The 27,638-nt window shown below is 52.9% G+C and overlaps 12 protein-coding genes across 12 annotated transcripts; 7 read left to right on the forward strand and 5 right to left on the reverse strand.

Annotated features, from left to right (window-relative positions):
- Window positions 1-583, forward strand: BCR37DRAFT_384760 (uncharacterized protein; the record flags this gene model as incomplete). Its single annotated transcript, XM_040870292.1, has 3 exons — window positions 1-158; window positions 197-435; window positions 474-583. Coding segments are annotated over 3 exons (456 nt in total), but the record flags the coding sequence as incomplete, so codon positions are not given.
- A 7,036-nt stretch (window positions 584-7,619) lies between these two features.
- On the forward strand, window positions 7,620-9,078 carry BCR37DRAFT_395963 (uncharacterized protein; the record flags this gene model as incomplete). The annotated part of the gene is made up of 3 exons (XM_040871693.1): window positions 7,620-7,922; window positions 7,960-8,613; window positions 8,659-9,078. 3 exons carry the CDS (start codon window positions 7,620-7,622, stop codon window positions 9,076-9,078), a joined length of 1,377 nt encoding a protein of 458 aa, XP_040721818.1.
- A 1,909-nt stretch (window positions 9,079-10,987) lies between these two features.
- Window positions 10,988-11,296, forward strand: BCR37DRAFT_338940 (RlpA-like double-psi beta-barrel-protein domain-containing protein-containing protein; the record flags this gene model as incomplete). The annotated part of the gene is made up of 1 exon (XM_040867317.1): window positions 10,988-11,296. A coding segment is annotated over one exon (309 nt), but the record flags the coding sequence as incomplete, so codon positions are not given.
- A 139-nt stretch (window positions 11,297-11,435) lies between these two features.
- BCR37DRAFT_384777 (uncharacterized protein) lies at window positions 11,436-12,926 on the forward strand. Its single transcript, XM_040870293.1, has one exon. It carries the CDS (start codon window positions 11,569-11,571, stop codon window positions 12,850-12,852), a length of 1,284 nt encoding a protein of 427 aa, XP_040721820.1. The 5' UTR covers window positions 11,436-11,568; the 3' UTR covers window positions 12,853-12,926.
- A 53-nt stretch (window positions 12,927-12,979) lies between these two features.
- Window positions 12,980-15,521, forward strand: BCR37DRAFT_395966 (uncharacterized protein; the record flags this gene model as incomplete). The annotated part of the gene is made up of 2 exons (XM_040871694.1): window positions 12,980-14,239; window positions 15,198-15,521. 2 exons carry the CDS (start codon window positions 12,980-12,982, stop codon window positions 15,519-15,521), a joined length of 1,584 nt encoding a protein of 527 aa, XP_040721821.1.
- Window positions 15,522-17,427: 1,906 nt separating this feature from the next.
- BCR37DRAFT_395967 (uncharacterized protein) lies at window positions 17,428-18,045 on the reverse strand (the record flags this gene model as incomplete). The annotated part of the gene is made up of 1 exon (XM_040871695.1): window positions 17,428-18,045. The coding sequence occupies one exon, from the start codon at window positions 18,043-18,045 to the stop codon at window positions 17,428-17,430; it is 618 nt and encodes a 205-aa protein (XP_040721822.1).
- Window positions 18,046-18,417: 372 nt separating this feature from the next.
- On the reverse strand, window positions 18,418-18,766 carry BCR37DRAFT_384782 (uncharacterized protein). Its single transcript, XM_040870294.1, has one exon. It carries the CDS (start codon window positions 18,661-18,663, stop codon window positions 18,472-18,474), a length of 192 nt encoding a protein of 63 aa, XP_040721823.1. The 5' UTR covers window positions 18,664-18,766; the 3' UTR covers window positions 18,418-18,471.
- Window positions 18,767-19,443: 677 nt separating this feature from the next.
- BCR37DRAFT_403961 (thioredoxin-like protein) lies at window positions 19,444-19,956 on the forward strand (the record flags this gene model as incomplete). Its single annotated transcript, XM_040872046.1, has 2 exons — window positions 19,444-19,814; window positions 19,860-19,956. The coding sequence occupies 2 exons, from the start codon at window positions 19,444-19,446 to the stop codon at window positions 19,954-19,956; spliced, it is 468 nt and encodes a 155-aa protein (XP_040721824.1).
- BCR37DRAFT_232504 (acyl-CoA N-acyltransferase) lies at window positions 19,640-20,660 on the reverse strand. Its single transcript, XM_040866517.1, has 2 exons — window positions 20,549-20,660; window positions 19,640-20,505 (listed from the first exon to the last, which is right to left on the reverse strand). Exons 1-2 carry the CDS (start codon window positions 20,588-20,590, stop codon window positions 19,978-19,980), a joined length of 570 nt encoding a protein of 189 aa, XP_040721825.1. The 5' UTR covers window positions 20,591-20,660; the 3' UTR covers window positions 19,640-19,977.
- Window positions 20,632-24,117, reverse strand: BCR37DRAFT_232608 (uncharacterized protein). Its single transcript, XM_040866518.1, has one exon. It carries the CDS (start codon window positions 23,947-23,949, stop codon window positions 20,749-20,751), a length of 3,201 nt encoding a protein of 1,066 aa, XP_040721826.1. The 5' UTR covers window positions 23,950-24,117; the 3' UTR covers window positions 20,632-20,748.
- BCR37DRAFT_232051 (uncharacterized protein) lies at window positions 24,049-25,018 on the reverse strand. Its single transcript, XM_040866514.1, has one exon. The coding sequence runs from the start codon at window positions 24,827-24,829 to the stop codon at window positions 24,149-24,151; it is 681 nt and encodes a 226-aa protein (XP_040721827.1). The 5' UTR covers window positions 24,830-25,018; the 3' UTR covers window positions 24,049-24,148.
- Window positions 25,019-25,099: 81 nt separating this feature from the next.
- Window positions 25,100-27,069, forward strand: BCR37DRAFT_395972 (uncharacterized protein; the record flags this gene model as incomplete). Its single annotated transcript, XM_040871696.1, has 2 exons — window positions 25,100-25,120; window positions 25,162-27,069. The coding sequence occupies 2 exons, from the start codon at window positions 25,100-25,102 to the stop codon at window positions 27,067-27,069; spliced, it is 1,929 nt and encodes a 642-aa protein (XP_040721828.1).
- Between the last annotated feature and the right edge of the window lie 569 nt (window positions 27,070-27,638).

The raw sequence follows: 27,638 nt of genomic DNA on the forward strand, positions 1-27,638 counted from the left end.
TCGCTCTCGTCATCGCACACGCGTTTTGCTCACCTCCTGAGTCGAGACCAACCGGCATCCTTTAAATGGTGGATCGTCACCATCGCTCTCACGGCGTTGCTCCTGCCTCTTGGTGTCTTAGTCGCAGGGCACGTTGCAAACGTGTATTTGAATAAGGAGTAAGTGTGCCAGCAACATGGGACTTTGCTAACTACAGCTTGCCTCCCTCGGCAGAAGTTCTTGCTGCACGCAACCATACGGAAATTATCCAACACAAGCTCGAAAAGCTTAAAGGGAGGCAGAGCTTCTTACTCTACGCAATTACACCGAGGCTAGTTGTGTTAGTGGGCCAGCAGCTGGGTGAGGCGATCAACACTCTCATTAAGCTTTTCGAGCTTGAGTTGGATGATTTCCGTATGGTTGCGTATAGCCAGAAGTTCTGCCGAGGGAGACAAGCTGTAGTTAGCAAAGTCCCATGTTGCTGGCACACTAACTCCTTATTCAGATAGACATTAGCTACGTACCCTACGACTGTGACGCCGACAGGGAGTAGCAATGTCGTTAAAGCGATGCTAAGTAGTCAGAATTTGATCCCTCGATCTGGTTGTACTTGACTAAGGAGATGAGCAAAACGCGTGTGCGATGACGAGAACGACACACCCAAAACAATCATGGATCAGCACTTACCGTAAGCTTTCGTTCTCGTCATCGCACACGCGATTTGCTCACCTCCTTAGTCGCAACCGGCATCCATCAAATGGTGGATCCTCAGTATCGCTCTAACGGCAGTGCTTCTGTCAGTAGGGGTGACGATTGCCGGTCATGTGGCAACCACCTACCTGAATAAGTGTGACGAAGGGCGAACAGGACAGGACGAATGCTTGTGCTGAAGACAGGACTTGGGCGAGATGTAGGGGACAAGAATAGAAATTGTAAACTAAGGAACAAGACAGCGGAAGGCTGCCTACTTATGTCTACCAGGTACCAGCATGAGAGCGGATGGCGATGATGGGGATGGAGCCCACGGGAGCCGACTCTCAGCAGGAGAACAGTGAAAGAAGAGGGGAAGCGAGATTGCATGAGCCCAGTGGAGATGTCCGAGCTGCGAGATAAGGAAGAGACAGAACAAGGGACGACGTGGTAGACGTCGTCGACGAGTAAGAGAGCGAGTAAGGACAACGTGACAGAGCGTTGCCGGAAGCGAGGAAGCTAGGCGCGGGACGATAGGCAACGTGCTGAGGTGATAAGCGTCGTTGAATGGCGGAAGGTAGAAGAGCCGCGATGAGTTGCTAGAGCATGTGGTGCGGGAAAGTCGGATGCGAGGTTTAAGGCTGCGTGTTCGTTACAGAACCTCCTCCTCCAGGCGCTGCGTCTCGAAGTGCACTTGGTCGAGTGGGTAGCTTGACGTAGGATGGGACAGCAGCATCGGGGTTGCGGAGATGGAAGTCGTGAACAAGAATCGGAGCATTCTGGTAGGCCTCACGAGCAGGGATCCACTCGTCCTCATCGTGTGGGAAGCCTTCGTAGTGGATTTTGTATTGGAAGCCGCTACCGCGTGGTTGAATAGCCATGATTTCATCGTAGATCCATTCCAGGTTGTTGCCGACGACGATAGGCTCGGGAGCTTCTTGAGGTCGCTCCAGGTAGGCCTTGCCGAGGGACTCTGGTGATTGATGAGGAGACAAGAGGCTAGGGTGGAACACATTGTGTATTCGCATCGAGGCAGGAAGACGGAGTTGGAAGGCTCGGTCGTGGATTGTGTCGGTAATGGGAAAAGGACCGAGATTCTTGTGCGAGAATTTGCCTTGTTTGTGCAATGCTTGGACGTTCTTGGCGTTGAGCCAGACTTTCTGGCCGAGCTCGAAGGGAGGAGCTTCAAGACGATGACGATCAGCGAAGGCCTTTTGAGCAGCTTGAGCGTCTTTGAGATGATCCTTGAGTTCTTGTTGAACAAGCTTGAGACGTTGAGACATGTCGTAGCTAGTAGCATTGCGAGAATCGGTAGTGGCATCGAAGCGTAGACCAGACCGAGGATGGTAAGAATAATTGGCAAAGAAGGGTGTTGTCTTGATGGACGCATGAACCGAGTTGTTGTAGGCAAATTCGGCTCTTGGCAAGAGCTTGACCCAATTGTCTTGATCGGCGTTGGTGAAGCACCGAAGGTATTGTTCGAGGGTGGAATTTGTTCGCTCTGTCTGACCATCTGTTTGAGGGTGATAGGCAGTAGACAGATGTGCTTTGACAGCAGGGTCGAAGTGACCAAGGAACGCTTTCCAGAACGAGGAGACGAAGACAGAGCCACGATCGGAGACAATATCGAGTGGCATGCCATGGTGAGTGAAGATTCTGTCCATGAACAATGCTGCGAAGCCTGCTGCGTCGGTGGCCTCATGGTAAGGAATGAAGTGAGCCATTTTGGTGAGGCGATCGACGACAACAAGAATAGAATCGAAAGAGTCCGAAGGTGGAAGCTTGACGATGAAGTCTAGCGAGATAGAGGACCATGGAGTCTCTGGAACAGGCAGAGGCTGGAGCAGGCCATAAGGCTTGTGGCGCGAGACCTTGGCGCGAGCACACGTATCGCAAGTTGCGACGTAATCGTGGATGTAAGCACGCATTGACGGCCAATAGTACTGCCGAGAGACAAGGTCGAGAGTCTTGGCGACACCCCAATGACCGGAGATAGGCGAGTCATGATGTTGCTGGAGAATAGCCAGCTTCAGAGGAGCATCAGATGGGACGTACACACGGTCTTTGTAGAAGAGAAGACCGTTGTCGAGAGAAAAAGGCTGGTCAGCAGTGAGATGGGATGCATCAGAAGGTGCTGGCGAGGAGGAACGACTTGGCGACGGAGAAGATGGACGGCTTGACGTCGAAGGAGGCTGCTGAAGTGCGTCGAGAGCGTCTTGCACCAGTGGATCAGCGGAATACGCGGCAATAATGCGAGCGCGGAAGTCGTTGTCTGGGAAATTGGGAGCAGACGGCACAGAGGTGACTTGCCTTGAAGTTGGCGAAGTCCGAAGAGTAACAGGAGCAAGTGACAATTGACCTGGCTTGAAGAAAGTCATCGTGCGAGTTGATTTGCGATCCCCCTCGGAAGGCCGGAGGTCCTCGCGACGGCTTAGTGCATCAGGTTTGCCTTGTTGAGCACCAGGTCGATAGACGATGTTGTAGTTGAACCTGGACATGAAGAGGGACCAGCGTACTTGACGTGAACTGAGAAGTCGGTTCGTGTTGAAGTACTCCAAATTCTTGTGGTCGGTGAAGACAGTGATGGCATGTGCAGAGCCCTCCAGATAGTGGCGCCATGCTTTGAAGCAATCAAGAATTGCCAACAACTCCTTGTCGTAGATTGGGTAGTTGCTTTCTGGAGGCGAGAAGGTGCGGCTGTGGAAAGCCACGGGTCGAAGGATCCCGTTTGCATCGGCTTGGGACATGACACAGCCAAGTGCAAAGTCGCTGGCGTCAGTCTCAATGACCACTGGCTTGTCTGCGTCGAAATGAACGAGGATAGGGGCAGAAGAAAACAATGATTTGAGCTGAGTGAATGCCGCGGTAGCTTGATCGTTCCAAAGGAACACTTTGGTCGCCTTGCTTGTGAGAGCGTAGAGCGGCTTGACAATCTTGCTGTAGTTGGAGATGAAGCGACGGTAGTAGTTGGCGAAACCACAAAACACTTGGACGTCGTGGACTGACTTTGGTTGAGGCCAATTGATGATGGCGTTGACCTTGACGGGGTCCATTGCAATGCCGGTGGGAGACACGACATAACCAAGAAATTCGACCGTGTCGACGTCGAAGACGCATTTTTCCGCTTTGACGAAGAGATTGTGCTCGTCGAGAACCTTGAGAACTGATAGAACATGTTCAGTGTGCTCGTCCTGCGTTTGGGAGTAGATGAGGATGTCATCAAGATAGCAGACGGCGAATTTGTCGAGGAAAGGTTGAAGCACAGTGTTCATCAACGTCTGGAAAGAAGCGGGAGCGTTGGTAAGTCCAAAAGGCATAACGTTGTACTCGTAGTGCCCGTAACGAGTCTTGAATGCGGTCTTCCATTCATCTCCCGGCGCAATACGCAGTAAGTTGTATGCGCCGCGGAGGTCAAGCTTGGTGAAAATCTTTGCATGGTGCAATTGATCCAAGGTTTCAGAGATGAGAGGAAGAGGAGCCCGATTCTTGACGGTGATGGCATTGAGGCCGCGATAGTCGATACAGAGACGCAGAGACCCGTCCTTCTTTTTGACAAAAAGGGCAGATGCGCCAGCTGGACTTTCGGAAACAGAGATATTGCCGAGCTTGAGCTGTTCGTCCAAGTATTCCTTGAGGATTTTCAGTTCCTCTGCACTCATGGGATAAAGCGCCGTCGAAGGAGGCGAGGTGCTCGGGAACAAAGGAATCTTGTGATCGTAAGCAGCATTATCGGGAAGGCGGGCAGCCTGAATCTTCGAGAAGATGCGGAGAAGGACGTGATATTTGTCCGGTATCGCGCGTAGCAGGTCTGGCTCGACGTCGGAATAGATGTCGGCGAGATCGATGTGGAGAACATCGTGAGTTTTTGCTAGCGGGCGAAAGACTTGAGCGACACCATGTGGATTTGCATGACGTTGGCATTGACTGGAGGAGCGGCATTGTGTTGGACGGCGATTGCTTGATGTGCGCCTTGCACGAGGCCGGGAACTGGACTGTGGACGCAGACCAGTCGATAACAGGATTGTGCTTCGCAAGCCAAGTGGTGCCAAGAATGAGATCGTAGCCAGAAAGCTCAGCAACGACGAAGTGGTGGCATTCTTGGTGGTTACCAATGGTCATGCGAAGGGGAGACGTGAATTGAGAGGCAGACTCGAGTTCCTTGCCCGTAAAGCCTTTCAGCGGGATTGCGCTGTCAAGGGTCACGGTTCGGAAATCGGCCTCGACCACACAAGTCGCGCTGATGAAGCAACTTGTTGCACCGGAATCTAGGAGGGCAAACGTGTCGAGGGACCTATCACCATGGGAGACGGTAACAGGCAAGACACTTTGCGGATGAGACGAGAGAGGAGGCAGAGAGATGGAGAAAAGACAGAGATTTGCGCTATCGTCTACAACAGACAAAAGCGAAGGCGCGTGAGGGTCCTGAATGGCCCGGTCCCAGGAGTGCCCTACTGGTTCCTGCCGGGTCCATTTGGGGACTGCCGAGGCTTTTTTGGACACTTGTCTTGCCAGTGACCTGCTCCACCACAGTAAACACAAAGGTCGTCCCGGATGCGTTGTTCTTTTCGCGCTCGCCTCTGAGCGGGAGTCAAGGGCCGGAATGTGGCGGAGTCGATTTCCATCGGCTGAGGCGCCTGCGACGTCGAGGCAACAGGGCGAAGGCGCTGCTGCAGAGGTTGATAGGGGTGGTCGCGTTTTGCGACTCTGGCGAGGTCCGCAGTGGAATTGTTCAAGCGCCTTGCGAGATTCTCGCGCTTCTGGATACGCGACTCCACCTTGACAACCTGCTGCGCTAAGGCCGCGTAGTTGTTGTCGACCACCTCGTCGAGCTTGAAGAGGGCTTCGGTGAACTTCTCGTTGAGTGTGCCGAGAAGCATGTCGCACTTGGTCTCCTCAGTGATATTCAAGACCAGAGTGAGACGCTCGAACTCGGCCAGGTGGACGCTGACGGAGGTCTCCTTTCCTTGCTTGAGGGTGGCGAGAACTGCATTGGCATCTGGCAGTCCAGGAAACGAGATGAGGCCAGTTGTGGGGTCCGCCACTGCACGCGCGTCGCGCCACTTCGCCGCATCGCCTTGGAGGAGTTGGAGAATCCAGGCGATGGCTATGCCCTCATTTGGGAAGAGGTAAGGGCAGGCCTGCATCTTGAGGCGACAGGATGCGGCGAAGTTGCGCACGTCTTGACCAAGAAGATCGGCGTCGAAGGGTTTAGGGTCCGCGATCTTGACGGCAGTCTTGGCCCAGTTGGCTGCTGGTGTGGGTGCAGGGACGGGTGGTGAGGCGGCTGCTGAGGCGGTAGCAGCTGCGGCGAAGGCCTCGAGCTGTGCAATGCGCTGCATCATGGTCTCTTGCATAGCAAGAAGAGCTTGGCGAGAGGGAAGCCCGTCGGCCTGAGGCGAAGGCACATCAGACTGGGCGGAAGGTACGTCGGGGACTGACGACATACTGGAGTGCCTGTACAAGCTTTGTTGAGTTTACAAAGTGTGACGAAGGGCGAACATCGTTACAAGAAGAAGGCAAGGAGGGGAGGGCAGCTTCTTTATACTCAGCCGCGAGCAGGAAACGAAGGCAACAAATGAGGAGCGAGACTGCGACGCTCTCCAGGTACAGCGGCAAAGAGAGAGACGCCATGAAGCTGGTAGACACGTAGAATCTTCTGTGAGAGCGTACCGCACCCAGCGGCAAGCATTGGCCATGGCTTGCGCAAAATGAGATCTTGAGTGACCGTTACACAGACAAGCGCAAACAGCGACACACCAGCTGATCCAGACCGTATCAAAAGACAGGCAGGCAGGAGGGTATGCAGGAAGACTGGCACTGCCATCTGCATAGTGGCTTGTGAGTGTGGTCATTGGTCAAGCGCAGGTGTAGCAGGCTGATGCCTAGAGCCAAGACAAGGTGTAGAGTTATGCGGATGGCCTCAGGTACAGCACAAGACGCAGATTCGACTACGTGGTCTACGAGACCACTCAATAAGTCCATACTGGGCTCTTCAGACTTGCTCGGCATTGTTGTGCCGCAGCCGACATTCAACATCAACACCTTTCCGTCATGTACACCATCAAGATGTGCATATCTTAGCAAGTGAGCATATCAGCGAACTCAGACCATGCTAGGCAAGTGCTCCAAGGTGCTGAGGTACATTGGTCAGATTGCTACCAACAGGAAGTTGACCGATGGCAGGCCGAGGACCCGAGGTGTGATACAGAGCCGAGCGGATGATCCTGAAGAGCTCCTTCGGCGCATCACATGTACCCGATGCCAACATCCTCCCACACTGGTGACATCCTTGTTGGAAGAATCTTCTCTAGAGCTTCAGTTGAGGTAAGACCCATACACGCAAGCACCCACGCGCCACAAGCAGCAATGCCTTTTGTGCTGACGAGGCTAGTGGATTAAGCAACAAATGACATGGATGCAGCGTAAAGAGCCTGTACATCATGACGCATGCGTTGCCAATTCGCCGGAGATCGCGAAAGAGGATGACTTGACGACTGAAATTCCAGCATCAACGCTCCTCACATATTCTTCCGTACGCACAGCTCGTAGCTATACACAGCATCATTGTTGATGTATTGTTGGTCATAGTCTAGGTGCGGATAGTTTGTGCCATCACCTCATCTGCTCAAGGCCAATCACGTGGCCAGGAACGTTAGAACTACGAGCAATAAGTTCCATTGCTTGTGACGAACGTTGTTCAGTTTGTACAACCACACCTGCGGAGCTTCTATGCTCTGAACATCATTGGCACAATCTACAGGCCACCGCACGCTGCACATGGTCTTGCTCTCACCTAATTAGCTTGTATACGTGCTTTCTTTTTGTTGCGCTGTTTACAGGCTGTGCTTGGCAGTGCTTTCTGCAGACTTGCGATTAGCCTACAGCTGGCGCCTTACATTGCGCTCTCTTCAAGGCAGGACTCTGCGTCCAAAAAACTGTAGCAGGTCAAGATGAGTATCCATGCTTTGGATACCTTGAGTCCCGATCTCTCCTTGGTGTCTTCTGCGCAATACCTCAGAGCGTGGCGCAAATTTGTCGAGAGAATACCGCGCTTTTTGGGAGAGACGGTAGCGGTCGATGCACTGCCGCTCGCGTCTTTTCAGCTTTCCACTCTCAAAGCAGAGTATCTCAATCAAGTTCCGGGCTCCAAGTTGATCTCAACGGTTAAAGAAGTCAAGTTTTCTGATATTTTGGCCGAATTCCTCTTTCCGCGGCATGAGCGGCCTGCATTAGACAAAGAGCAACGAGCCAAGGTGAAAAAACCCGTCTCAAAGTGGTTGCTAATTCCAGCGCATCAACGAAATATACGCTCAGCGACCCACATTTGACGAGACCGAGTTCACTGTTGGAGATCTGAAGGCATTCTTCAGGCGCATCATGCCTGAAGTGCAGGCTGATCGCTTCGAATTTCTATACGCTGGGCGCAATCTCTGGATACCTGACAGCTTCACGATTCTCTCTGTGTGGACGGACCCAACACGCTACACTGCATATGCAAGTGACATATCTCTCAGCCTCGGTCTCAGCCTTCTCCCTTTGCGGATGGCCATTGGAGGGGAGCACTCTGCATTTGTCAAACATTACGCCCAGTACGGTCGCTCTACCGGTTCGAGTGACACAGATCAATGCCTCGTGCCTACAAATTCGAGATGCCAGCCTTGCGACAGATCAGAGTTGTGCACTCCCCAGGTGCTTTGGTCACCACAACATGCAGCTGCATGGCATAAATATGTTGTACGCGACTCACGCTTTGCTAAGGATCCTATCTCCTACAGAAACTTTGTTGAGCGTGCTACTTTGACATTCATTGACTCCACGGGCGCACCGTACCAGCGCTCTGCGGAGTCTCCCCTTCATGAGTTGTGTGGCGATGTCGGCTATACGAAGCTGGGAGAGATGTTCTTGGTGCCAGACTTGTCGGCAAGCCGCGAGTGGCGAGCCAATGTAAGCTATCGAGCAGCTCAACAGACGCAGACTGACACCTCGCAGGCAATAAATGATCTCTATGCTGCTCGACCAGATTTTGATGAGACGCAATTCTCGGTTGACGACCTAATCACTGTGGTGATGCGAGCTGTACCAAACCACCGTGTCGAAGTTGTTCATCCGCGACACCATTTACCCTTCCCAGGGCCGATGCCTCTTTGCAGTGTGCAGCAGGGTCTCATGAAGGAAAATAGAGCACGCGGGTTTTTTGGTCGTTTCGAAAGCGTCTTGCTCACGATTCGTATCGACACAGCGCAGAGCCAGGCCGAGATGCAACAGGGAGTTAGCGACGAGACCACGAAGCACGAACGAATACACGACGATGTAGTGCCAGCACAAGCATCTGACCGCACATCTGCAAGCGCTGCTGAAAGGTTAAGCATGACAAATACTCTCCGTCACCGCGCAATGGCAGCAATTTAATCTCAAGGATACGCGAATATGGGCATCGCCCTTGAGGCCAGGCTGGTACAATGCTGATATTTCTCTAGGAGGCACTTCTGCCGATGACTGCTGGTCCAACTACCAGAAGCTGCAAAGCCACTTCTACGGCAATATGACTGCCATCGGCAATCGCAGCAACGCATGCTTCCTCCATCCCCCTTTTCCTTTCCCAAGTCTTCATGACGTGGTGAAGCAAGTGCAGCATCTCGCTAGACTCGGCCCCGGCAAAGATGACGACTTTACCCACGGATGCATCGAGTCGGACCTGACTGCCACCGCCATTGTAGCAGCCCAGTGTGTTTGACCTGTAGACGTCACGGATGATGCGCATCGGTCATCAATGCTCTGTACTCGCAAGGCCCGTTTGTGTCAGAATGCGCAGCAAGTGGTTGGAGGGCAATATCGAATGAACTGTCTGCAGAACCTCACTTTTAAGTCTGTTGGGCGCATTGAGGGTCTCTGACTTCAGCGATGGTGTTCATTCTGCGCACGACGCGTCCATCGCCAGTGTGTTGTATCGTTACAGATTGCTGCGACAGCGAGTCTTGCGTATTGGTCTCATGGAGTCGAAAGGTGCGATGCCCGAAGCCTACATTGAAGGATTTATTGGCTAGTTATGCAGACTACCGGTGGCCTGCGATCCTGATGTTCTTGATGGCCGTATCGATCGTGTTGAGTTCTCTGACGCTTGATACACCATCAGCGGTGATTTTTTGCCTGCAATAATCACAAGCATATTGAGAGTGAATCTAGTGCACGGCGATGTCACTGCGATGTGTCTCATAGGTAAATTGATCGCGAGGCCTTGCTTATTCAGTGTACTCCTGCAGCCTTGATCCTCGTAAAAGACGAAGCCGCATCAGTGCGACGCGAGGGTGTGCATGCAGATGAGACGGCCGCCAAGGGTGAGATTTAAGAGTACTTTTGTGACGCTCTTGGTGAGGTTAGTTGTCCTGCTCATTTCCTCGGAAGTTGGACTGTTGCGAGGATGACTCATTATGACTTATCTGTGACTGCCTTTTGTCTTTCTCCTCGAGGGGCAGAGGCAGGAGAAGCGCTGGACACGGCCTTATTTGGGCTGTTGGCGGTGGTACAAGTCGGCGGAAGTGGTAGCCATAGCGTGAAGACTGATGAAGCAGCTGCTGGGTCTTCTGGTGTATAGCTCTTGCCAATGACTACAGCATGTATAGATGCGAGATGAGATTGGATCGGAAATTGGGCTGCAGATGTCAAAGCTGTCAACGGCAACACCCGACAACTGACTGCACTGACTGACTGACTGACCACTGACCAGCCTTCCATGCGCATAAATAGCCCGCACACTGCCAGGGTCAGTCCCCTGGCATCAACCATATAACACAGCAGCAGCGGCAGCACTCCTTCTCTCCCTCACTCTTCCCTCTCTACATTCAATCTTTTGACCATGGTTGCCTTCTCGCACCTCACACTCTCTTTCTCACTCGCTGCTGCCGTCCTCGCACACAGAGACGCACAACCACTGCACCAGAAGCGCGCAGTCCAAGTTGTTACTGTGACGGATGTCGTCTGGGAATATGTCACCATCACCCGCATAGGCCCCAAACCTACGACATTCACCATCTTGCCTAGTGGATTTCCCATTGCTGCAGCACAAGCACCAGCAGTAGCAGCAGCAGCCCCGGAGGCTGTTGCAGTCCCTGCACCTGCAGCGAATATCGCCGTCTCATCCGACCCACTCGTTGAAGCAGCCGTCAATGCGCCTGCCGTCCAAGCGCCTGTTGTTCAAGATGCGCCCGCTGTTGTGGCTGCATCAGATGCTCAAGTACCGCCGCCTGCTCCTGTTGCTGCTGCACCGGCTCCAGCGCCCGCTGCAGTAGAAGCATCTCCCTCCGTGAGCGGGTCAGGCAGTACCTTCAGTGGTGAAGCGACATACTACAACTTGGGACTGACTGCATGTGGTCAGACCTATACAGACAGCGACATGGTAGCTGCCATCTCCTTCCCACTGTTCAACCGCGACTCACCTGCAAACCCGAACCTTGCACCGAGCTGCGGCAAGAAGATCAAGGTGATGCGTGGAGGCAAGAGTGTTGTTGTGCAGATCCGGGATAAGTGCGAGGCGTGCAAGGAGTATGATGTGGACCTGTCGCCTGCTGCGTTCAACCAGCTGGGTGTGGAGCAGGAGGGCCGGTTCCCTATTACGTGGCAGTACCTGTAGCTGCATTATACACATACACTATGATCACACTGTTACACACTGACACTGACACTGCCACGGCCTTCTCCATGAAACGCCTTTGTACTCTGCTCACATGATCTCTCGGGCCATCCGCAGCAGGAGACAGAGAACCCTTTTTGTCCTTTTTTGTTTTTCATTCGGCGACTTCCCCAGATTCAGCTCTACCAAGCTCTTCTTCTCTCTAGCTAGCTACTCTCTACTTAGCTAAGAGTATATCCTGCTACTCTACTGTCTACTACCTAGCTACATCCATGACACACACCCTCCCCTACGAAATCATCGCGCAAATCGTACAAGAGGCACACACACAGCGCGACGACACCTACGCACGCCTACGCCTCCTGCGCACACTCAGACAGGTCGCCACCGTCACCGACCACCTCACCCTCAAACACCTCTACCAAAGCGTACCCTTCAGCGGGCCACATGCCTTTCACCGCTTTCTCGAAGAACTCAGGCGATTCCCTGCTCGCGGCTTGCATGTCAAGGAACTCGATTTCAGCGCCTTCACCAGCGTAGGCCTAGGCAGGTCGCGCAACTGCAACAAGCACTTCACCATGCTCACCTCTGCCACATTGCGCGAATGCCTCTTGCTCTGTCCAAACATCGAGCGCGTCTTCCTCTCAGAGGCAGTGGAGAATGATATGGACGCTACCGTCATGCATACCCTATTCAATGCACTCCCAAAGCTCACGACGCTCGACTTTTGCGGCGCAGACGCACCGAGCTTTGTTGCAGCCATGGTAGCAAGTGGAGCAGGCGGCCCATTGAACGTGCGCCACTTGTCGCTCCACAACTGCAGCACCCTGCCGTCAACCTTCTTTGACGACTTTTTGCCGCGTTTGACACAGGTGGAGCAACTCGATCTCTACAACACAAAAGTATCGGGTACCGCTCTACGCTCTCTGCCTGTTACTGCTAGCCTGCACGGTCTCGTACTCAGCCAGTGCGTGCATGTCGCAGCCGCAGATTTGACGGCTTTTATCATGGAGCATGCAGCAAGCACACAACTCGAACGCTTTGATTTGCACTTTTCTTGGAACAAGACGCATCCCTTCGAAACACACCCAACAGAGCTCGACTTGTTTTGTGCGCACCTGCCACGCCAGTTGACGTCGTTGAATGTGAGTGGTGTGGAGCTGACGACGGATCATTTGACACTCTTACCGCAAGGCTTGATGGAATTGGGTGCGCATGATATCGAATTGACGGGGGAAGTGGCTGCGCGATTACCCAAGCTTGAATACCTACTGCTCAGCACAAATGTCATTTCATCGGAAGTGACATTTGCCAATATTCTCACAACGCTCTTCCCGCGCCTCGCACTGCTGGAGTGTCCTGGTTTTGCAAGACTCCATATTGCTTCTTCCTTGCAGTGGGAGAAGATTGAGGGACGCGGTCGACGTGATTGGCTGCGTCGTCGCGGTGTACAGGTGACGATTGAGGGAGCTCGACAGCAGTGGCATGCTCGGAAACTCAATTTGGCTGGGTATGCACCGCGTGGGTTGTATGAGTACTATGCATACCGCATTTGATGGTCAGGATTGACTTTGTCTGTCTTGCATAGCCTGTCTATAGTACAGTATCAGTACTAGTTCTTCCTGTATCTAGCACTAGTCTCTGACTTGATTGTTGACGACCGCGACACCACAACAACAAACCATGAAGAAAGGCGACAGGCTCAGCGACTTCTTCAAGGAGGCAGACACCCTTCCCTCGCCCATCGAGAAGCAAGTCAAGCGGCGTACACGGAAGCAGCAGCAGCTAGCAACGTTTGATCCAGACGTGCACGGCCTAGAGAGCGATTCAAGCGGTGACGATGAAGTCGCGTTTCTCTCCAACATCACCTTCTCTCCCATCAAGGCGCAAGCTACACGACCTGTCCATCAAGGCACACCTGCAGTCATGACAACTGCAACGCCAAAGCGAGACTATGAAGTGATTGTCGACTACGACTCTGATGGAACAGGCTTCGCCTTTTCACCTGTCAAGTTCACGCCAGCACCCATCAAGCGACGCGTCAACACACCAGCGCCTGCTGCCTCTCGTGGAGCAGTCATTTGGGACTCTGCTCAGCGTCGTGTCGTTGCTCGAGACGCGTCCATCGTGACACACACGCGTGATGCGTCGCAACGGGTCGATGCGGCAGACCCGTACTCGCCGCAAGCTGTTGCTTTGTCTACACACTTGGGCTTGTCACCAGATACAACGTCGTCTTCTGCGACGACAACGCCTGAGCAAGGTATGCATCGTGCCATCTACGCACGTCCACGAGGGCCGCATCTAGCAAGCTTTGGCAAGAGACAGCAATCGAACCGCCTGGTGTCCATCACGCAACACGCACCGCATGTCCGCTTCACGCGCTCTATTTCTGGCCAACGGCCTGCCGTCTCACTCGAAACGCTCCCCATTCCTGCGGCTTGTATACCGAAACCGCCTACCTTACGACCACGCACACAGAAGCAAGTCCTCAAGATCCCACTGACACAACCACGCTCTCCAAGATTCGCACTCGATGCACTGAAAGCAAGTCGTGAACGTGCTGCGCTCGATGCAGCAAAACAACAATCCCTGCAAGCACTCGCTGTCGCTGCGAATACCTATGCGAGCCATGTGCTCGATGACATGTCACCCACAAACACCGCGACGCCACGCGTGAAGAGCACGAAACGCCGTCGTTGTAGCGTGGTCAGTCAGGAAGAACAAGGTCGTCCATCACGCGAGCAGACTCGCAACAAGCGCATCAAGCGTGAGTCTAGACAAGCTGTTGCTGATGTTGCTGCAGCAGAAGAAGAAACATCCCATGCACGGCAAACACAATTCCGTGCTTCTATGCCACTTGGCAAGTTGATGCAGCCGATCATGCTCCTGTCACCCGCTGCAAGAATCGGCAATCAAAGGCATATTCAGGGGCTATCGGAGGTAAGGCAGGCCGGTCCAGGGATGGCTGTCTTGCCACACGTGGACGGGCAGCAGGGACTGAGTGGACGGAGGAAGGAAAGTAGACGAGAGTCCGTTTGCTCAAAGGAGAACGCACCCGTGCAGAGTCCGAAGCTTGTGGGTGGAAGAGAGACAAGGGATGCATGCGATGCAGGAAGGCTGGAGCGGGAGAGACGTGTGAGGGAGCGGGAGGCCTTGCGTACGTCTGGGCTCGCGGCCGTGCTGTCGTGGGCGTCTTCTGCGAGGAAGTGACAAGGTAATTTGTGATAACCTGACCTTGGTCGTGCTTTGGCAGATGAAACGCTTTGATGCTGTTCAGTTGCAGCTGCTGGCTAGACTGCATGCCTAGCTCTGTGTAGATGTAGATCCAAGTGCATCAATGCGTATCCACTGCACCAGCGCTAGACTGCCTGATTCTCCTGCGCAAAGAGAGCTGCAGGGACACGGTCGTTGCGTGCATGCCATCAAAGCACATGGGACACAAACACACAAACATGCTCATCCTCACATACTCACATACTCAGACACTCAGGAGTCCAAGCGTGATGCTGAGACTTGAAATTCCGGTCAAGGGCCGTGCTCACACAAATGGAGATGCAGTGCTGCAGCTTGGCACAAGTTGGCAGTGACGATGTGGCAGTGGATGTGTTGCTGGCGTGTTCTTAGTGGTGATGCTAGAGGATGGGCCTGATCTAGACTTGCTCTCTGGCCGTAGTGACTTGCTCTATGGTGCTATTTGTGTATATCATGAGGTGAATATGGTGAATATGGTGAATCTGGCGAGTATTCCGCTATCCATCGCGATCTGAGTAGGAAACTGAAACTATAAAGACACAACCACCCACCCACCATACCCTCCATACACTCCACAAGCATGGACCAGGACTTCTGCCTCATCTGCAACAGGCACACACTCGGCGGCATCTACTGCAGCCAACAGTGCCGCATGGCAGACCTGGAAAACTCACTACCACACCAGCACACAGCCAAGGCCTCCCACCAAGCACCACAGGTCGACTTCTTCTCAACCGGCTCTGCACACACAACACCCAGCAGCAGTCCGAGTGTCCTGCCTACGACCAAGTCCAATGCTCCCAGCCTACCCTTACTCTCTTCCTCATGCGAGCGATTTCTACTGAGTAGGCCGGCAGAGTCAGCGGCAGCGGCAACGGCTCCGGCGCGTCGCCCTTCCTTCCCACCGTCCATGTCTGGCGAGAATACAAGTGTCTGGCGACACCGTAACCTGCTCTACTACACCGCATGAGCCTGTCAATTGCCAGCATACACTCTCCACTCTAACGACACACACATACTCATGACACTTCAATTTCAAAAAGGCATACAAACACTTCAGCAGCGAGCACGTCTTCTTTCTTCTCTATTCCAATGCATCCTCATCTCACTCTTTGGCTTGCCATCACTGACTCCTCAACTTGACACGTCCGCGCCTTGGCCCTCAAGCTTGGCAAAAGTCATGATGAAACACGCAAAGCACCACAAAAAAAAAACATATTTCTGGATGTCGACATCTCTTGGCTTCTCGACGTCATTTCCGCCTCTCTTTGACGGCAGATTTTCGTCTATGCCTCTACTCGTCTTAGCTCTTCTATGTACAGGCCTCTCTCTTCTCTCTCTCTCAATTAAACAGAATAGAAGTCTCTATCCCCTCCTGCTCCGTGTTTTTCTCTTTGCTAGCCTGGGCCCTTTTCACTTCCTCTTACTGCATCGGCCTCTCTAAGGGGAAATCGAGCTGTGCATCTCGCTTACGGGCCTCTCTCTCGCCCAATGACCGCACTCGGCCGTGCCAGGTTTGGTTTTTAAGCTTTTTCTCCTTCGGCTCACCAACAAGGCGGAACAAAGGCGGAACAAGGTCACGGGCAGATTGGTTGGCTAGGACGATGCCAGCAAGCGGCTAGCACTGCCCGGCAGAAGGTGCACGAATCAAATGGATGCATGTCACCCACGCAGCAGAGGACACCTGGACACCGAGCGAACGGCCAGTTTTCTATGACCTTCCATTTGTTTGGACCCTGTTTGCAGTGTTTGGGTCCTGTTTAGTGTTCAGTATTTAGTACTCAGTGAGTCAGTGCTATTCACGGACAGTCTGACTCGGCGGTCCACATATGAATCGAAGTCTGGACATCGGAGCTCAGACCGCGGAAGTTCCATTGAAAGTCACCATCAAATCGACTTGCATCAAGTTGCATGTTGCCCTCATGCTGCTTGAGCCGTCAAGCACGGTCAATGCCCGGCATCCGTATCGCGGTCAGACGCGTCGAGTCGTCTACTTCCCCGTTGCATTGACTAGTTAAGGCTGAGAACTTGAGGAGAACTCCATACAGCACTGTCAGCACAGCGCGTACTATGCAGTCTATGCTTGGATAAGCTCCTGGCAAAAGCCTCGTGACCATCGTCTGCCAATGCCATATGTCTTACTTTGCGAAAAGTAATGACAGATCTCGATCTTGATTATAGACCCCAGCATTTTCGCGCCAACTTGACAGGCATTCATCTCGATGCAATCATGCAAAGCGTTGACTGAAGACCGAGGCTGACTGAGGCTGACTCCATCGAATCATGGCTCTGAATGCACATTATGCCCTCCAATGAAGAGTATGGATGCTCGGCAACTTGGCAGCCGGTGGGACTGATCATGAAAATCCGGGGTAAAAGTGGCTGCGGAGATTTAATCCATCGAAAGCGATTCGTGAACGGAGTGGCCGTCATTGACTAAGCTATACTCTATAGATCCTGTAGACTGTATATAGTGACTAATCCAGCAAGCTTGCTCAAAGACATCCGGACAATCTCCAAGCAAAGGCCGAGGCCTCTCTGTGAGTCGGGCGAGTCAGAACGCTACTGATGGCAGCAATGAGATGCCAGGGTCTATTTCAGTGACAGCATCCTGGTCGTCTGTCATGGAGTCCATCCTCGATGCGTGACCCCATGATCAAGTGCGCTATTCTGGAGCTGAATCTGCTAACTTGCTCAGCTGCTATGGCAAGTCGGCAGCTGCCTTGGCCAGTTGAGTTGGCACCTTGGTAGACTCATGTCCCGATCGATGACATCTGACGGGACCACGGCACAGACAGATCCGACGGCACGATGGAGTGACGCAGTTTGATGGAAAGAGTACTCCTACTACTCCAGCTGAGTCCAGCATGGTAGGCCTAAGTCCATCTGCGCATAGACAACTTGGACTTGAGCTTCTCGAGCAGACCAGACGTAGGTTTCACAGTCACACCACTGACATCACTCACGGCTCTTGACCGTTTCCTTCCCTCATCCACCATATGGGCATTTGTAGTACCAACTTCTTGTCCGTCAGACATAGCCATCCCTGCACGCCCTGCACGCCCTTCTTCATTGCTTGCTGTCAATAGTCCTGCACCTTCGCCTTGAGGTGCACACGCACCCTGATCCAAAGCAGCGCCACCTCTCTGCACCCTCCCACTCGCCAACATCTCCTCCTCTGAATATTCACTCCGCTGCGATGATAAAGTCGAACTCGCACGACTCATGGCAGGCGATGCAGATTGTCCCGGTTTTCGACGTCCCATGACAGGTGACAAGCTCGTTGTTCGAACACTCACAAAGGGACTCGTGCGTGGTTGATCCATGTGCATAGTGGTATCCACACTGGGTTGTGGTAGTGAGCGGCCTTGATTGGAGGTGCGACGTGGTCGTTTCCCAGTGATACTACGGTATCGCATGCGCCCACGTTCGTCAGTATCGGAAGGAGGGTCGTCTATCGCGTACCAAGGATCCTTGCTCTTCCTAGTGAACATGGCCTCATGGATGCACAAGACAAAGTGTCAGGTTCTTGCGTCGTGGGTCAGTTATTTGAAGTGCCGTCAGGGGTATGGTATCGTGGCAATGTAGCAACATCAGGGGCCAGCGCAGGAGTCGCTCAATTCAGACGCAAGAAGACTTTGCAGAGACCGACTGTCTTGAGTCAGCCAAGGTAAAGACTCCTCGAGTGAGGAGAATGTATGTGAGTTTGAAGGACGACAATGCCATAGGTAGAGTCGAGACCTCCTTCACATGCTCAAAGAGCTCAATTGAGAGCATCACTCGTAGACACTTGCTTCAAGCCATAGGACTCAAGCAAGTCAGTCTCATGGATCTCTTATGCCGCCATCATTCCCGTTCACCAAAATGCCGTCTCCCTCTTCATTCCGTATTCAGTGGCACACTCGCCTTGCCCAAACCATCTAAACTGCTTGCAGTAAGCTGTCTGAAGTACAATCATACCCTGAATTCTTGAAAGGAACTGCACAAAGGCGGTTCAGCAACGTGGCTAAGAGGAAACACGGTAAGCTGTAACACTCAAAAGCCAGCAAAGCAAACTCGTAGAGAGGGATCCAAAGTGGGGAATCAGCGTTGGGACGATCCAGCAGGGACATCGAGACAAAGCGAGTCGAATGGGCGAAGGAGGGGAATCAAAAGGGTCTGCCTTGAGAGCGACACGAGCGCTGCCAAGCTATCATCCACAAGCGAGAGCGACACGAGCACTCCATCAAGCATCCACAAAGCCAAGGCGACACGAGCGCCCGGCGATTCGTTGTCCTAAGCGACGAGGTCCTAAGTGTCATAGGTGAATCGGCAGAGGTGATCAGCGAAGGGGAGGGGCTCTATTCCAAGTTCCAATGCAGAGGGGTTCGTTCAAAAGACAATCCAAAGCGGTCGTCCAGAATCGGCGAGGAGTGATCCATGTTGTCCAAGTTGCAAGCAAGGTGCGAAGAGTCAGACATCGGTCTAGCCTAGCGGTCATTGTCCATAGAGAGCGAACGGAAGGGTCGGGATTTCTTGAGGAAAGGCGAAAAGGCAAGCAATTAGCGAGTCTTGAGCGCGAGAGTGTTCATCGGCGAAGATCGGCCAGAGTGAGGAGCGTGAGGATGAGCGAGGGAGCGGGCGCAAAGCGCAATTTCGATTCAAGTCCCAAACGGGTCGAGGTTGTCATCAGCTCATTTCGAGTGAGAGGAGGCGGGTCGCCGGGTCGGCAGGTAAACGATGCGCACAGCAGGAGTGCGCTGTCTGTGCATTCATGGTGTGGTGTTGGGTGTTGGAGGAAGTTGGGGCGCCTGCTGCTTCTTATAGAAAATCCGGCGGCAGGTGACAAAGACGACATAGAAGAGACTTAGCACAGTCAACTCAGTCGACTCAGTCAAGAGACAAGGCCCATCATGAACCATCTGCTCAAGACATCCAGGCTGCTCCTGTCTAAGACACCAGCACTGCCAGCCCTCCTCTCGCAGTCCCGCGCCTTGTCCGATGCGACAAAGACCGCCATCGAGTCTGCCATCGCCGCATCCCCCGTCGTCCTCTTCATGAAGGGCACACCCGAGCAGCCCATGTGCGGCTTCTCCCGTGCGACTATCCAGATCCTCGGTCTTCAGGGAGTCGACCCAAAGAAGCTGTCTGCCTTCAATGTCCTCGAAGACCAGGAGCTGCGCGAAGGCATCAAGGAGTTCAGCGAGTGGCCGACCATTCCACAGCTATACGTCAACAAGGAGTTTGTCGGAGGCTGTGATATCCTCGTTGGTATGCACCAGAGGTAAGTGCTTCCTTCTGTCTGGCATTGTATCTAACACATCCTCAGTGGCGAACTAGAGACCTTTTTGGAGAAGGCCGATGTGCTTGTACCGCCAGTCTCTGCCACAGACGCAGACGGTGCACGGCCGCCTCAGGGAGCATGATGTGGTCCGCTCAATAATGCATCATACATTCATCCCATCACTCACAGGCTTTTCCTGCTTCTCAGCCAGCTTAATGCCGCGCGTCTGCATGGTGATGCCCTCCACATCGAGTGTAAAGGCGCCTTGCTTGAGCGTGTTGAGATCCTTCCGCATGCTGTATGCATCCTCCCCGTCTTGATAGTACTTCTTTTCAGTGTCAATCACCTCAAACTTGAGTGTATCCCTGTACAAGTGCAACGCCGCTCGATTGGATCGCCGAACATGCAAAGAACAATACCGCGCATCATAGTTCTGTACCATGCTCATCTGTGCTTGTCGCATCAGCTTGTCTGCCAGGCCCAACCGACGATACGTTCGCATGACAGAAAGTGACGTGATGTGGCCGTGTGGTGTCGCTGAGGGCTCATCCTCCATCTTGGCAAGCACATAGCCGATAATACGACCTCTTGCATCGGTCGCCACGTAGGATAGATTCGGCCAGGTGAGACCATGATAGAGGTAGTACTTCATTTGATAATTTTCCGGCAAGTTGGACAGGTTTGCATGTTGCTAAGGTGAGCGTCATTCAGTAAGCGTGCAAGACAGAGCATACCATGCCTGCCAGGTCTTCGATCGTCGCAGGCCTGATATCCATGCTGGATGGCTACACTGTCGGGTGTCTCTGTCTGGTTGTGCGCGCTACAAATTTGACTTGCGACTCAACTTGCGCAGATTCAGGAACAAGCAGGCACTGACCAGCATACAGAGACTCATTAACTACGCAGCCAGGATACATCATGTACAAGCAGTACCTCATTTCTTCCGCTGTGACCGTCGTACACCCTCAGCAGGCTCAATAGACGGCTGCCGAGTCTGCCCTGCCGACTTGGTCGGAGCAGCAGCGCTCTTCACCTTGACACTGCTCTTCATACTCGCTTCTGCAATAGCCGCATCATCCGGGGTTGCGCCTCTCGTTGAGCGTGAAGATCGACGAATCACCACACGCGGCTTGAAATGTTTTCGTGGTCCAGGAACAGGGCCTTCATGATGCGAGTCATCGTGTTCTGCCAATATGCTCAAGTCATGCCCGTCATCGACATACTCGGCGCCATCTCGCAAACGGTGTACAATCACAGGCACAGGCGATGTCGGGGCCAAGGCGTGCGTGTGCAAAATCTCCTCGGGATTGTCGACTGGCGGTGGCGTTTGCAAGCGCTCGACTGACTCCTCATCATCCATCCGCTCGTTTGCTTCTGGCTCTTCCTCGATGGCGTCCACTGGCCTGCCTGCTTCTGGCTCTTCCTCGATAGCGGCCATGCCACTTGGCTGATGCGCCACAACAGCAGTCTCGAACGTTCTCGATGATTCTGTACTGGTAGCCCCTTGCGCTTCATTTTCAATAGGCCCTTCGGACTTAGGGCTCGTGACCCTGTCGGCGTCATCCTTTTCAGTGACATCGATCCTGCTTACATCGCTCAGCGCATCAGCAGCTTGAGACGCTGCCTCCGCTGACTCGTCGTTGTCATTCGTTCTGGCAGGTGTATTTTGTACACTCGCTTGATCAGGTAAATCGGCATCCGACTCTACTGGCGTTTCAGCAGTAGAAGGCTCGTCCTCACCACCAACTCGCTCTGTCTCATCGTGCTCGGACGCTGCTTCAGCGACAAAGTCTGCTAAATCACCTTGAAGAGACGCAGAGTCCGATTCAGGTTCAGCTTGACTTTCAGAGGCGTCATCGTCGCCAGCCTCCAGAACCAAATCGTCCGGAATGATGGACGCAAGTGGCTCAGCGGGAGCAGGCGACTCTGCCAAGGTTTCTTCAGTAGCTGGCAAGACAAGACTTGCATCTCTTTCATCTCTCTGCGACGTTTGAACAGGTGTTGCATCCAGCAAGGCCAAATACTCCGCCTCCTCGTCAAAAATGGCGGCTTCAGCTTGACTCATGGGAGCTAGCTCACGACCGGCTTGATCTTCAACAAGCTTATCTTGCACAGAGATGACTTGCTCTGCAGACCGTGCGACGTGAAAGCCTTTTTCTGTAGCATCGACAATGTGTGAGAGATCTTCAATGATTGGCTCTGCTGGAGCAGCAGCAGTCGTGGTCTCTTCAACAGAGTGATGCATCGGCGCATTTGCCACGGCATGCTCTGTGGGTGAGACTACTTCTTGATCACTCTGTAGCAGAGCGTTCGCATTCCCCTGAACCACAGCAGCTTCTTGCTCAGGGACGGCCGTCATTGGCTCTTCCGGAATAGCCTCGGCCATTTTATCTTGACTGTCAACGACTTCTTCAGCAGCCTCATTGAGGTTTGGCACCAATTCCATACCAGCAGCAGTATTGATCACACTCTCACCGAATAATGCAGGCGGTGTAGCCTCCAAGTCATGAGTCTCGCCCGAGTCTCGAGGCGAACAAACAGGAGAGTCGGCGACTGGGCTCAGCGCGAATACTGGCGCATGTAGAGCATGATGATCTGTGTCCAGAAGAGGCCGTTTTGTGGCGTCAGACCTTTTGCGAGGCGGTAGGCCACGAACGCTTGATTCATTTGCATACAGTGCACCATCGACAGACTCCCTTGGTGCATCTGACGATCTCCGCGACACGGTCTGATCACCTGCAATAGGAAGTTTGAACGGTTGAGTCACCAAGAGATCGATGGGTCTCTGCTGTTCGAGCTGACTGAGACGGCGCGCACGATCCATTTCCTGAAAGAGCATCTCCTCGACAGAAACGTCTGCCGCGGCCACCGGTGAGTCTTCTATGACGGTAGGCTCCAAGTAGACAGGGGCTTGAGTCGTCGTGTCAATCGTGAAAGACTCATCGTGTCTTGGAGATCGCAGAGTGTTCAGGTCTTGCTCACTCAATTCGTCGCCGCGCTCCAAGAGCACATCAATAGGCACATGATCTTCTTCCGGCTCGTTATCATAGCGATCCTCTTCGTTGTTCAATTCAGCCGAACTGGCTTCAACCGCTTCATCGTCGTCGTCAAAGACTGGAATGAGCTCTTCTGGCACGGCGTCCGAAGCTTCTGCACTAGATTGTTCAGCAAGCTCGTCAAACAGTACGCGAGAATTTTCCTGCGGCAAGTCATTTGTAGTGAGGATGTCGTCGGGTTGAGCTTGCACGATGACGGGGCCCTCGAGTTCTGGATCGATGGCGACTTCAGTATCTTCTGCGAATGTCACTGATGCACCGCTCTGTTCATCAACAGAGACAGCTTCTTCATACTCGGCCAATGACGCCTCATCGTCCCGGTCGAAAATGTCAATATCTTCTTCAAATTCCGCTTCATGGTCTGCAGCAGACTCACGACGGAAGCTGTGGCGAATGTCGTCGTCAGCCGAGGATAGGATTTCCAGAGGCTGTGCGACCTGGGGCGGATCATAGTCTTCGCTTTCTTCGTCGTACTCGTCATCGTAATCGTCGTGCTCGGTTGCTGGCAATTGATCACCAGTAAGAGCTAATTCGTCTGCCGAGTACTCACTGTAGTCTCCCTCTTCCTCGTCGTTTTCCAATAGATCACCTTCGGATACGTCTTCTTGGCCAGAGATTTCGTCGTCGTCGAACGAGCCTTCTGAATCACTCTGATTAGTATCCGTTTGCAGCTTGGCTCCTGGTAACCGTTTCGCAGCTACAGGCCGCTGAGCTTCCTCAATGGCACGGTCAAGCGCCGCTTCAACAGCCTCTTCCTTCTCTTTCAAAAGCTTCTCCAACAACGCTTGCTTCTCCAGCAGCTTCTTCTCCCTGTCTGCTTGCCATTGCCGTTCTCTTGCCAGTGCAGCATCTGCCTCTTCATTCTCTTGAAGCGCCCGTGTCGCTTTATATTTGATATCTTGTACAAATTGTGTAAATGCCTGCGCTGGGAATGTCTCAAAAGCACTAGGGCTTGCTGGTACACGCGGTGAAGCAAGCGATAGAGTTGTTGTATTGGTGAGCGGTAGATCGCCGCCATTTGTCCTGGCACGTTTAGGGACTGGCGTAGTATAGGTATGCTCGAAGGCCCTCTTATTCATGCTGCGTAGAGAGCTATATGGCCATGGCACAGGGTGCGCGACTTGGTGTAGCAACTGGATGTCGTCGTCGCAAATCAAACGCGGAGGTCAAGAGAGTCAAGAGGACATTTTGTAGGCAAGTTGTTGCTAAGGGTCTGAGCTTGATTAAGTAGATTAATAGTACAAGTACATCAAGAGTACAGCCAAGAAGGAGGAGCACTCAGTCAAAGACCGCCAGCGAATCCATGATGACATCCAGCTCGCGATACACTTTGGCTCTAGCAAACGCCTCGACATCGCGCTGCAGACTGATCACGAGCTTGCGCACCTTGTAGTCAAACTTCTCGAGTGGCTCCTTGACTTGTGGGCTATCGTCGTAGATAGCCGGATTGACGCCAGTCTCTACCGCAAAGCCTCTCAGGCGTTCGAACTCATGCATCACCCGTAAATGAACTTCCTCCAGGAGTTCTAGCAGCATGACGGCCGCATCCAGATAGCTTGGAATGAAAGGTACATGCGATAGATGGAGCGCAGTGTAGTCTGCCGCCAAACGCGACAAGACTTGCTTGCGGCCCTTCTCCTTCCTGACGAGTCGTGATGGGTGAATTGCAGATGCCGCTGGTTCTCGTGAAGCGTAGTGATCGAGTTCCGCAAACAGGATATTGGCGGCACGGACAAAGTCGATGCCATGGCAATTGCGCTTCTCCAGGAGGGCGCCTAGACTTGCGCCGCAAACATGATAGAGCTGCGCTTTGCGGTTGATGTCGACGTCTGGCGGCTGCAAAGATGCAAGAAAATCGCTGCGAGTGAAGAGGATATTGCCTTGCCAGAGATCTTTGCCCTGCAGGCTGTCGGAGAGTAGATGTAATCTATCAATGCGTGGTTGGTATTGGAGCTTCATCGATGTGCTAGGGTCGGATGGCTGGAGTCTAGGAAACCTTCATGCGACACAAGACAGAGTGAGATATAGAGAGTGAGCGCAAGAGCAGGATCCTCTAGAAGCAGCTGTGGACTCGCGACAGGCGCATCGATATGTGCAGCTGGTGTCTGGTCTGCGTTGCCAAATTCGCGACTTTCATCTTCTCACCAGACACGAGGACTCGCAGTGGACATTGCCACCAGTTGCTAGACAAGGCGGCCTGGGCAGATCCGTAGCACGAGTCAGCCATGGATGGAGCAGCGCTTCAGCATCGTACGCAGACTAGTCATTCAGCATAAACACTAATTGTGCAGCACTATGAAGAGACGCATGTCACGGTCACGCCCATTCGCCAAGTTGCGCGTGCGGCCGTAGCATCTTCCCTCTTTGGAAGTGTCAAGCTTTTCGTCTATGCAGAGGTGCTGATACCCTACGGCCATATACTATTTGCCTTTGCACAAGAAGACGCTGCCAAGACACGTAAGATTGTTGCTCTCGAACGTCTGGAAGAGACGCTATATGGACTGCTGCAGGTAGAACGCTTACCTCTCAAGGAGATTGAGGCTCTATCGGAGTTATCTGCACATTCTGTCCAGGTAACGCCCGTTGAGACGGACGACTGGTGGCAGGCTGTACTTGCCAATGACGAGGATGAGATTCATGATGAGCTCACGTTTGATCTTGGTCCTCAGCCGTTGCAAGAGTCTCCAATTAAGGACAGTGGAGAGACGATAGAGGTCTTCCTACAATCCATCAACTCGGTGTACTTCACCACATTGTACGAGAGCAAAGCCCCTCTTGTCTTCTTTGCCAAATCGAGCCTCCCGCGACTCCGCAAGACGATGCTCAGTCGTGGTTTCCAAGAGCAGATTGTGCTAGCGCATATCCTCGAACACATCTTCCCCACAGATGCTGACTTTGATGCCAAGTACAAAGCATTCATCCCGACGTTTGTCAAGGGCGAGATGGTGGGCCTCCCGTTCCAATACGACACAACCTGTCTCAAAGACGGCGAATTGGCCCACATTCAAGCCTGGCTCGATGCTTGTATCGAATCTACAGCTCAACCACGCCCAGACACAGTCCTCTCCACATCGCTGACCCCTCTCAAAACACGCGAAGCTCAACTCATGGTCATCTTGCTTCTTGAATTGCTCACATTTGACCAAGCCAGCAAAGCCATAGAGCTACGTATTGACATGCTGTTGGATCGCCTAGCCATCTGGCAAACAGTCAATTTCACACAAGACGACCTTCTCAAGAGTTTCTGCTTGGAGGTGATATTGCCATACTACGCGCTACGTTTGCCTGAGGTCACAACAGCCATTCAACTCAAATGTGTCCCACAAGATTTACTCGCCTTTGAACCTCCACCAACGCCGGCAAAGATCAAGAAGCGTGTTCGCGCAACAGTCAAGAGCAATGCGGCGGTTTCCCTCAAACGCACCATTTCTGCACCAGCGAATTTGTTGAGTGAGAAGAAGACTGTTCCCAAGAAACGCAGTCTTGGGCGTGAAGTCAGTATGACGAAGAAAATACCAAACTTTGAGCTAGCCAAGTCTTCCAAGACTGCACCGAAGCGTGGCTTGTCTTTTGAGGAAAGACGCAAACAGCGAGTCGAGCAGGAAGAACGTGAACGGATTCAAGTGGATGCGACACCTGCAAAACCACGACCACACGGCATGGCGATGCCAAATGATCATGATGAGGCTGTTGCGCTACTGGCTGCACAATTTGTCGCACAGCGCGAATCGAAGGCGAGCTTTATGTCTGTTGTTGAGACACCTAGCAAAGGTTCTACCATTCGACCACCTCCAGGTGCAGCAGTGGGCGAAACACCCCTTGCTGGTCTGAAGACACCGACGCGTGGGTCTCATATTGCACGCACGCCGGTACGAGATCGTGTGTTACTGGACACGCCGACGAGGGGTTCTGCACCACTATTCAATATTGCTTCTCCAACCTTGCCTCCTCCACGACCAAAGAATTTATTCAGTGATAGCGGCCAAAAGAAACGGTCGCATGGCGAAATGCGTGGTGCCCCAAGTCTTCAAAAGACCGTCTCTTTGCCGACCATGACAACACACGCTTCGCCGTTCATGGTTGAGCAAATAGAGGAAGAAGGTGATACCGTGGCGGCAGCATCACCGGTGGGCAAATCAGGTCACGATGCAGTAGAAGAAAAGGCAACTAAGTTGCAGGAAGTGCTCGACTGGTTATAGTCAATGAATATTATGATGAATGCTTCATGCATTGAAGAGATTAATTGGGTCCAGCCCAAATGCGGCGTCAGGCTTACATGACTGAGCATGAGAGTCCTTGAGCAAACCGTTCAAAGATGGTACTCATCTCGAGTTGTTGTGCTGACTGTTGCTGCACCCATGAGCGAACCGCGATTTCTTTCCGAAGGTTTTGCTGTCCATCAAGCCGTGGACTCGGCGATCGTGAGAGAGGTGGCCGAGCAGGTCTGAGATGCCCGACGTAGGATGGCGTCGATTGAGTCGAGGATTGTCTAGCAAGACGACGCGCCGTCGCTCGCCTGATAAATGCAACGCTCTCTGATGATGTGGCTCGCGACGAGTACGAGCGAAGAGAGCGAGTACTGCTGACATCGGATGACATATCTGTGAGCATGCCCTCGAATCAATTACGATGTACTGGAGAGGCCAAAGAGGTTGCTTTTGTACTAGTTCGTGCCCAGCCCCTGAGGACACATGGTCCGAGCGACTTCTGTGACCATGTCCCACCCTATTTGAAACAAGATTGTGCGGTATGAAAAGCCTTGAAGTGT

This window comes from Protomyces lactucae-debilis (genome assembly GCF_002105105.1).
Source record: "Protomyces lactucae-debilis strain 12-1054 chromosome Unknown BCR37scaffold_34, whole genome shotgun sequence".
Classification (NCBI taxonomy): Eukaryota; Fungi; Ascomycota; class Taphrinomycetes; order Taphrinales; family Protomycetaceae; genus Protomyces; species Protomyces lactucae-debilis.

Bases quoted from the DNA above. Each gene is read 5' to 3' on its own strand.
- BCR37DRAFT_384777 (XM_040870293.1), top strand. From the start codon at position 11,569: ATGACACACACCCTCCCCTACGAAATCATCGCGCAAATCGTACAAGAG.
- BCR37DRAFT_384782 (XM_040870294.1), bottom strand. From the start codon at position 18,663: ATGTCCCTGCTGGATCGTCCCAACGCTGATTCCCCACTTTGGATCCCT.
- BCR37DRAFT_232504 (XM_040866517.1), bottom strand. From the start codon at position 20,590: ATGGATATCAGGCCTGCGACGATCGAAGACCTGGCAGGCATG. The intron at 20,506-20,548 runs GTATGCTCTGTC...CGCTCACCTTAG, and splicing joins TCGAAGACCTGGCAGGCATG to CAACATGCAAACCTGTCCAA.
- BCR37DRAFT_232608 (XM_040866518.1), bottom strand. From the start codon at position 23,949: ATGAATAAGAGGGCCTTCGAGCATACCTATACTACGCCAGTCCCTAAA.
- BCR37DRAFT_232051 (XM_040866514.1), bottom strand. From the start codon at position 24,829: ATGAAGCTCCAATACCAACCACGCATTGATAGATTACATCTACTCTCC.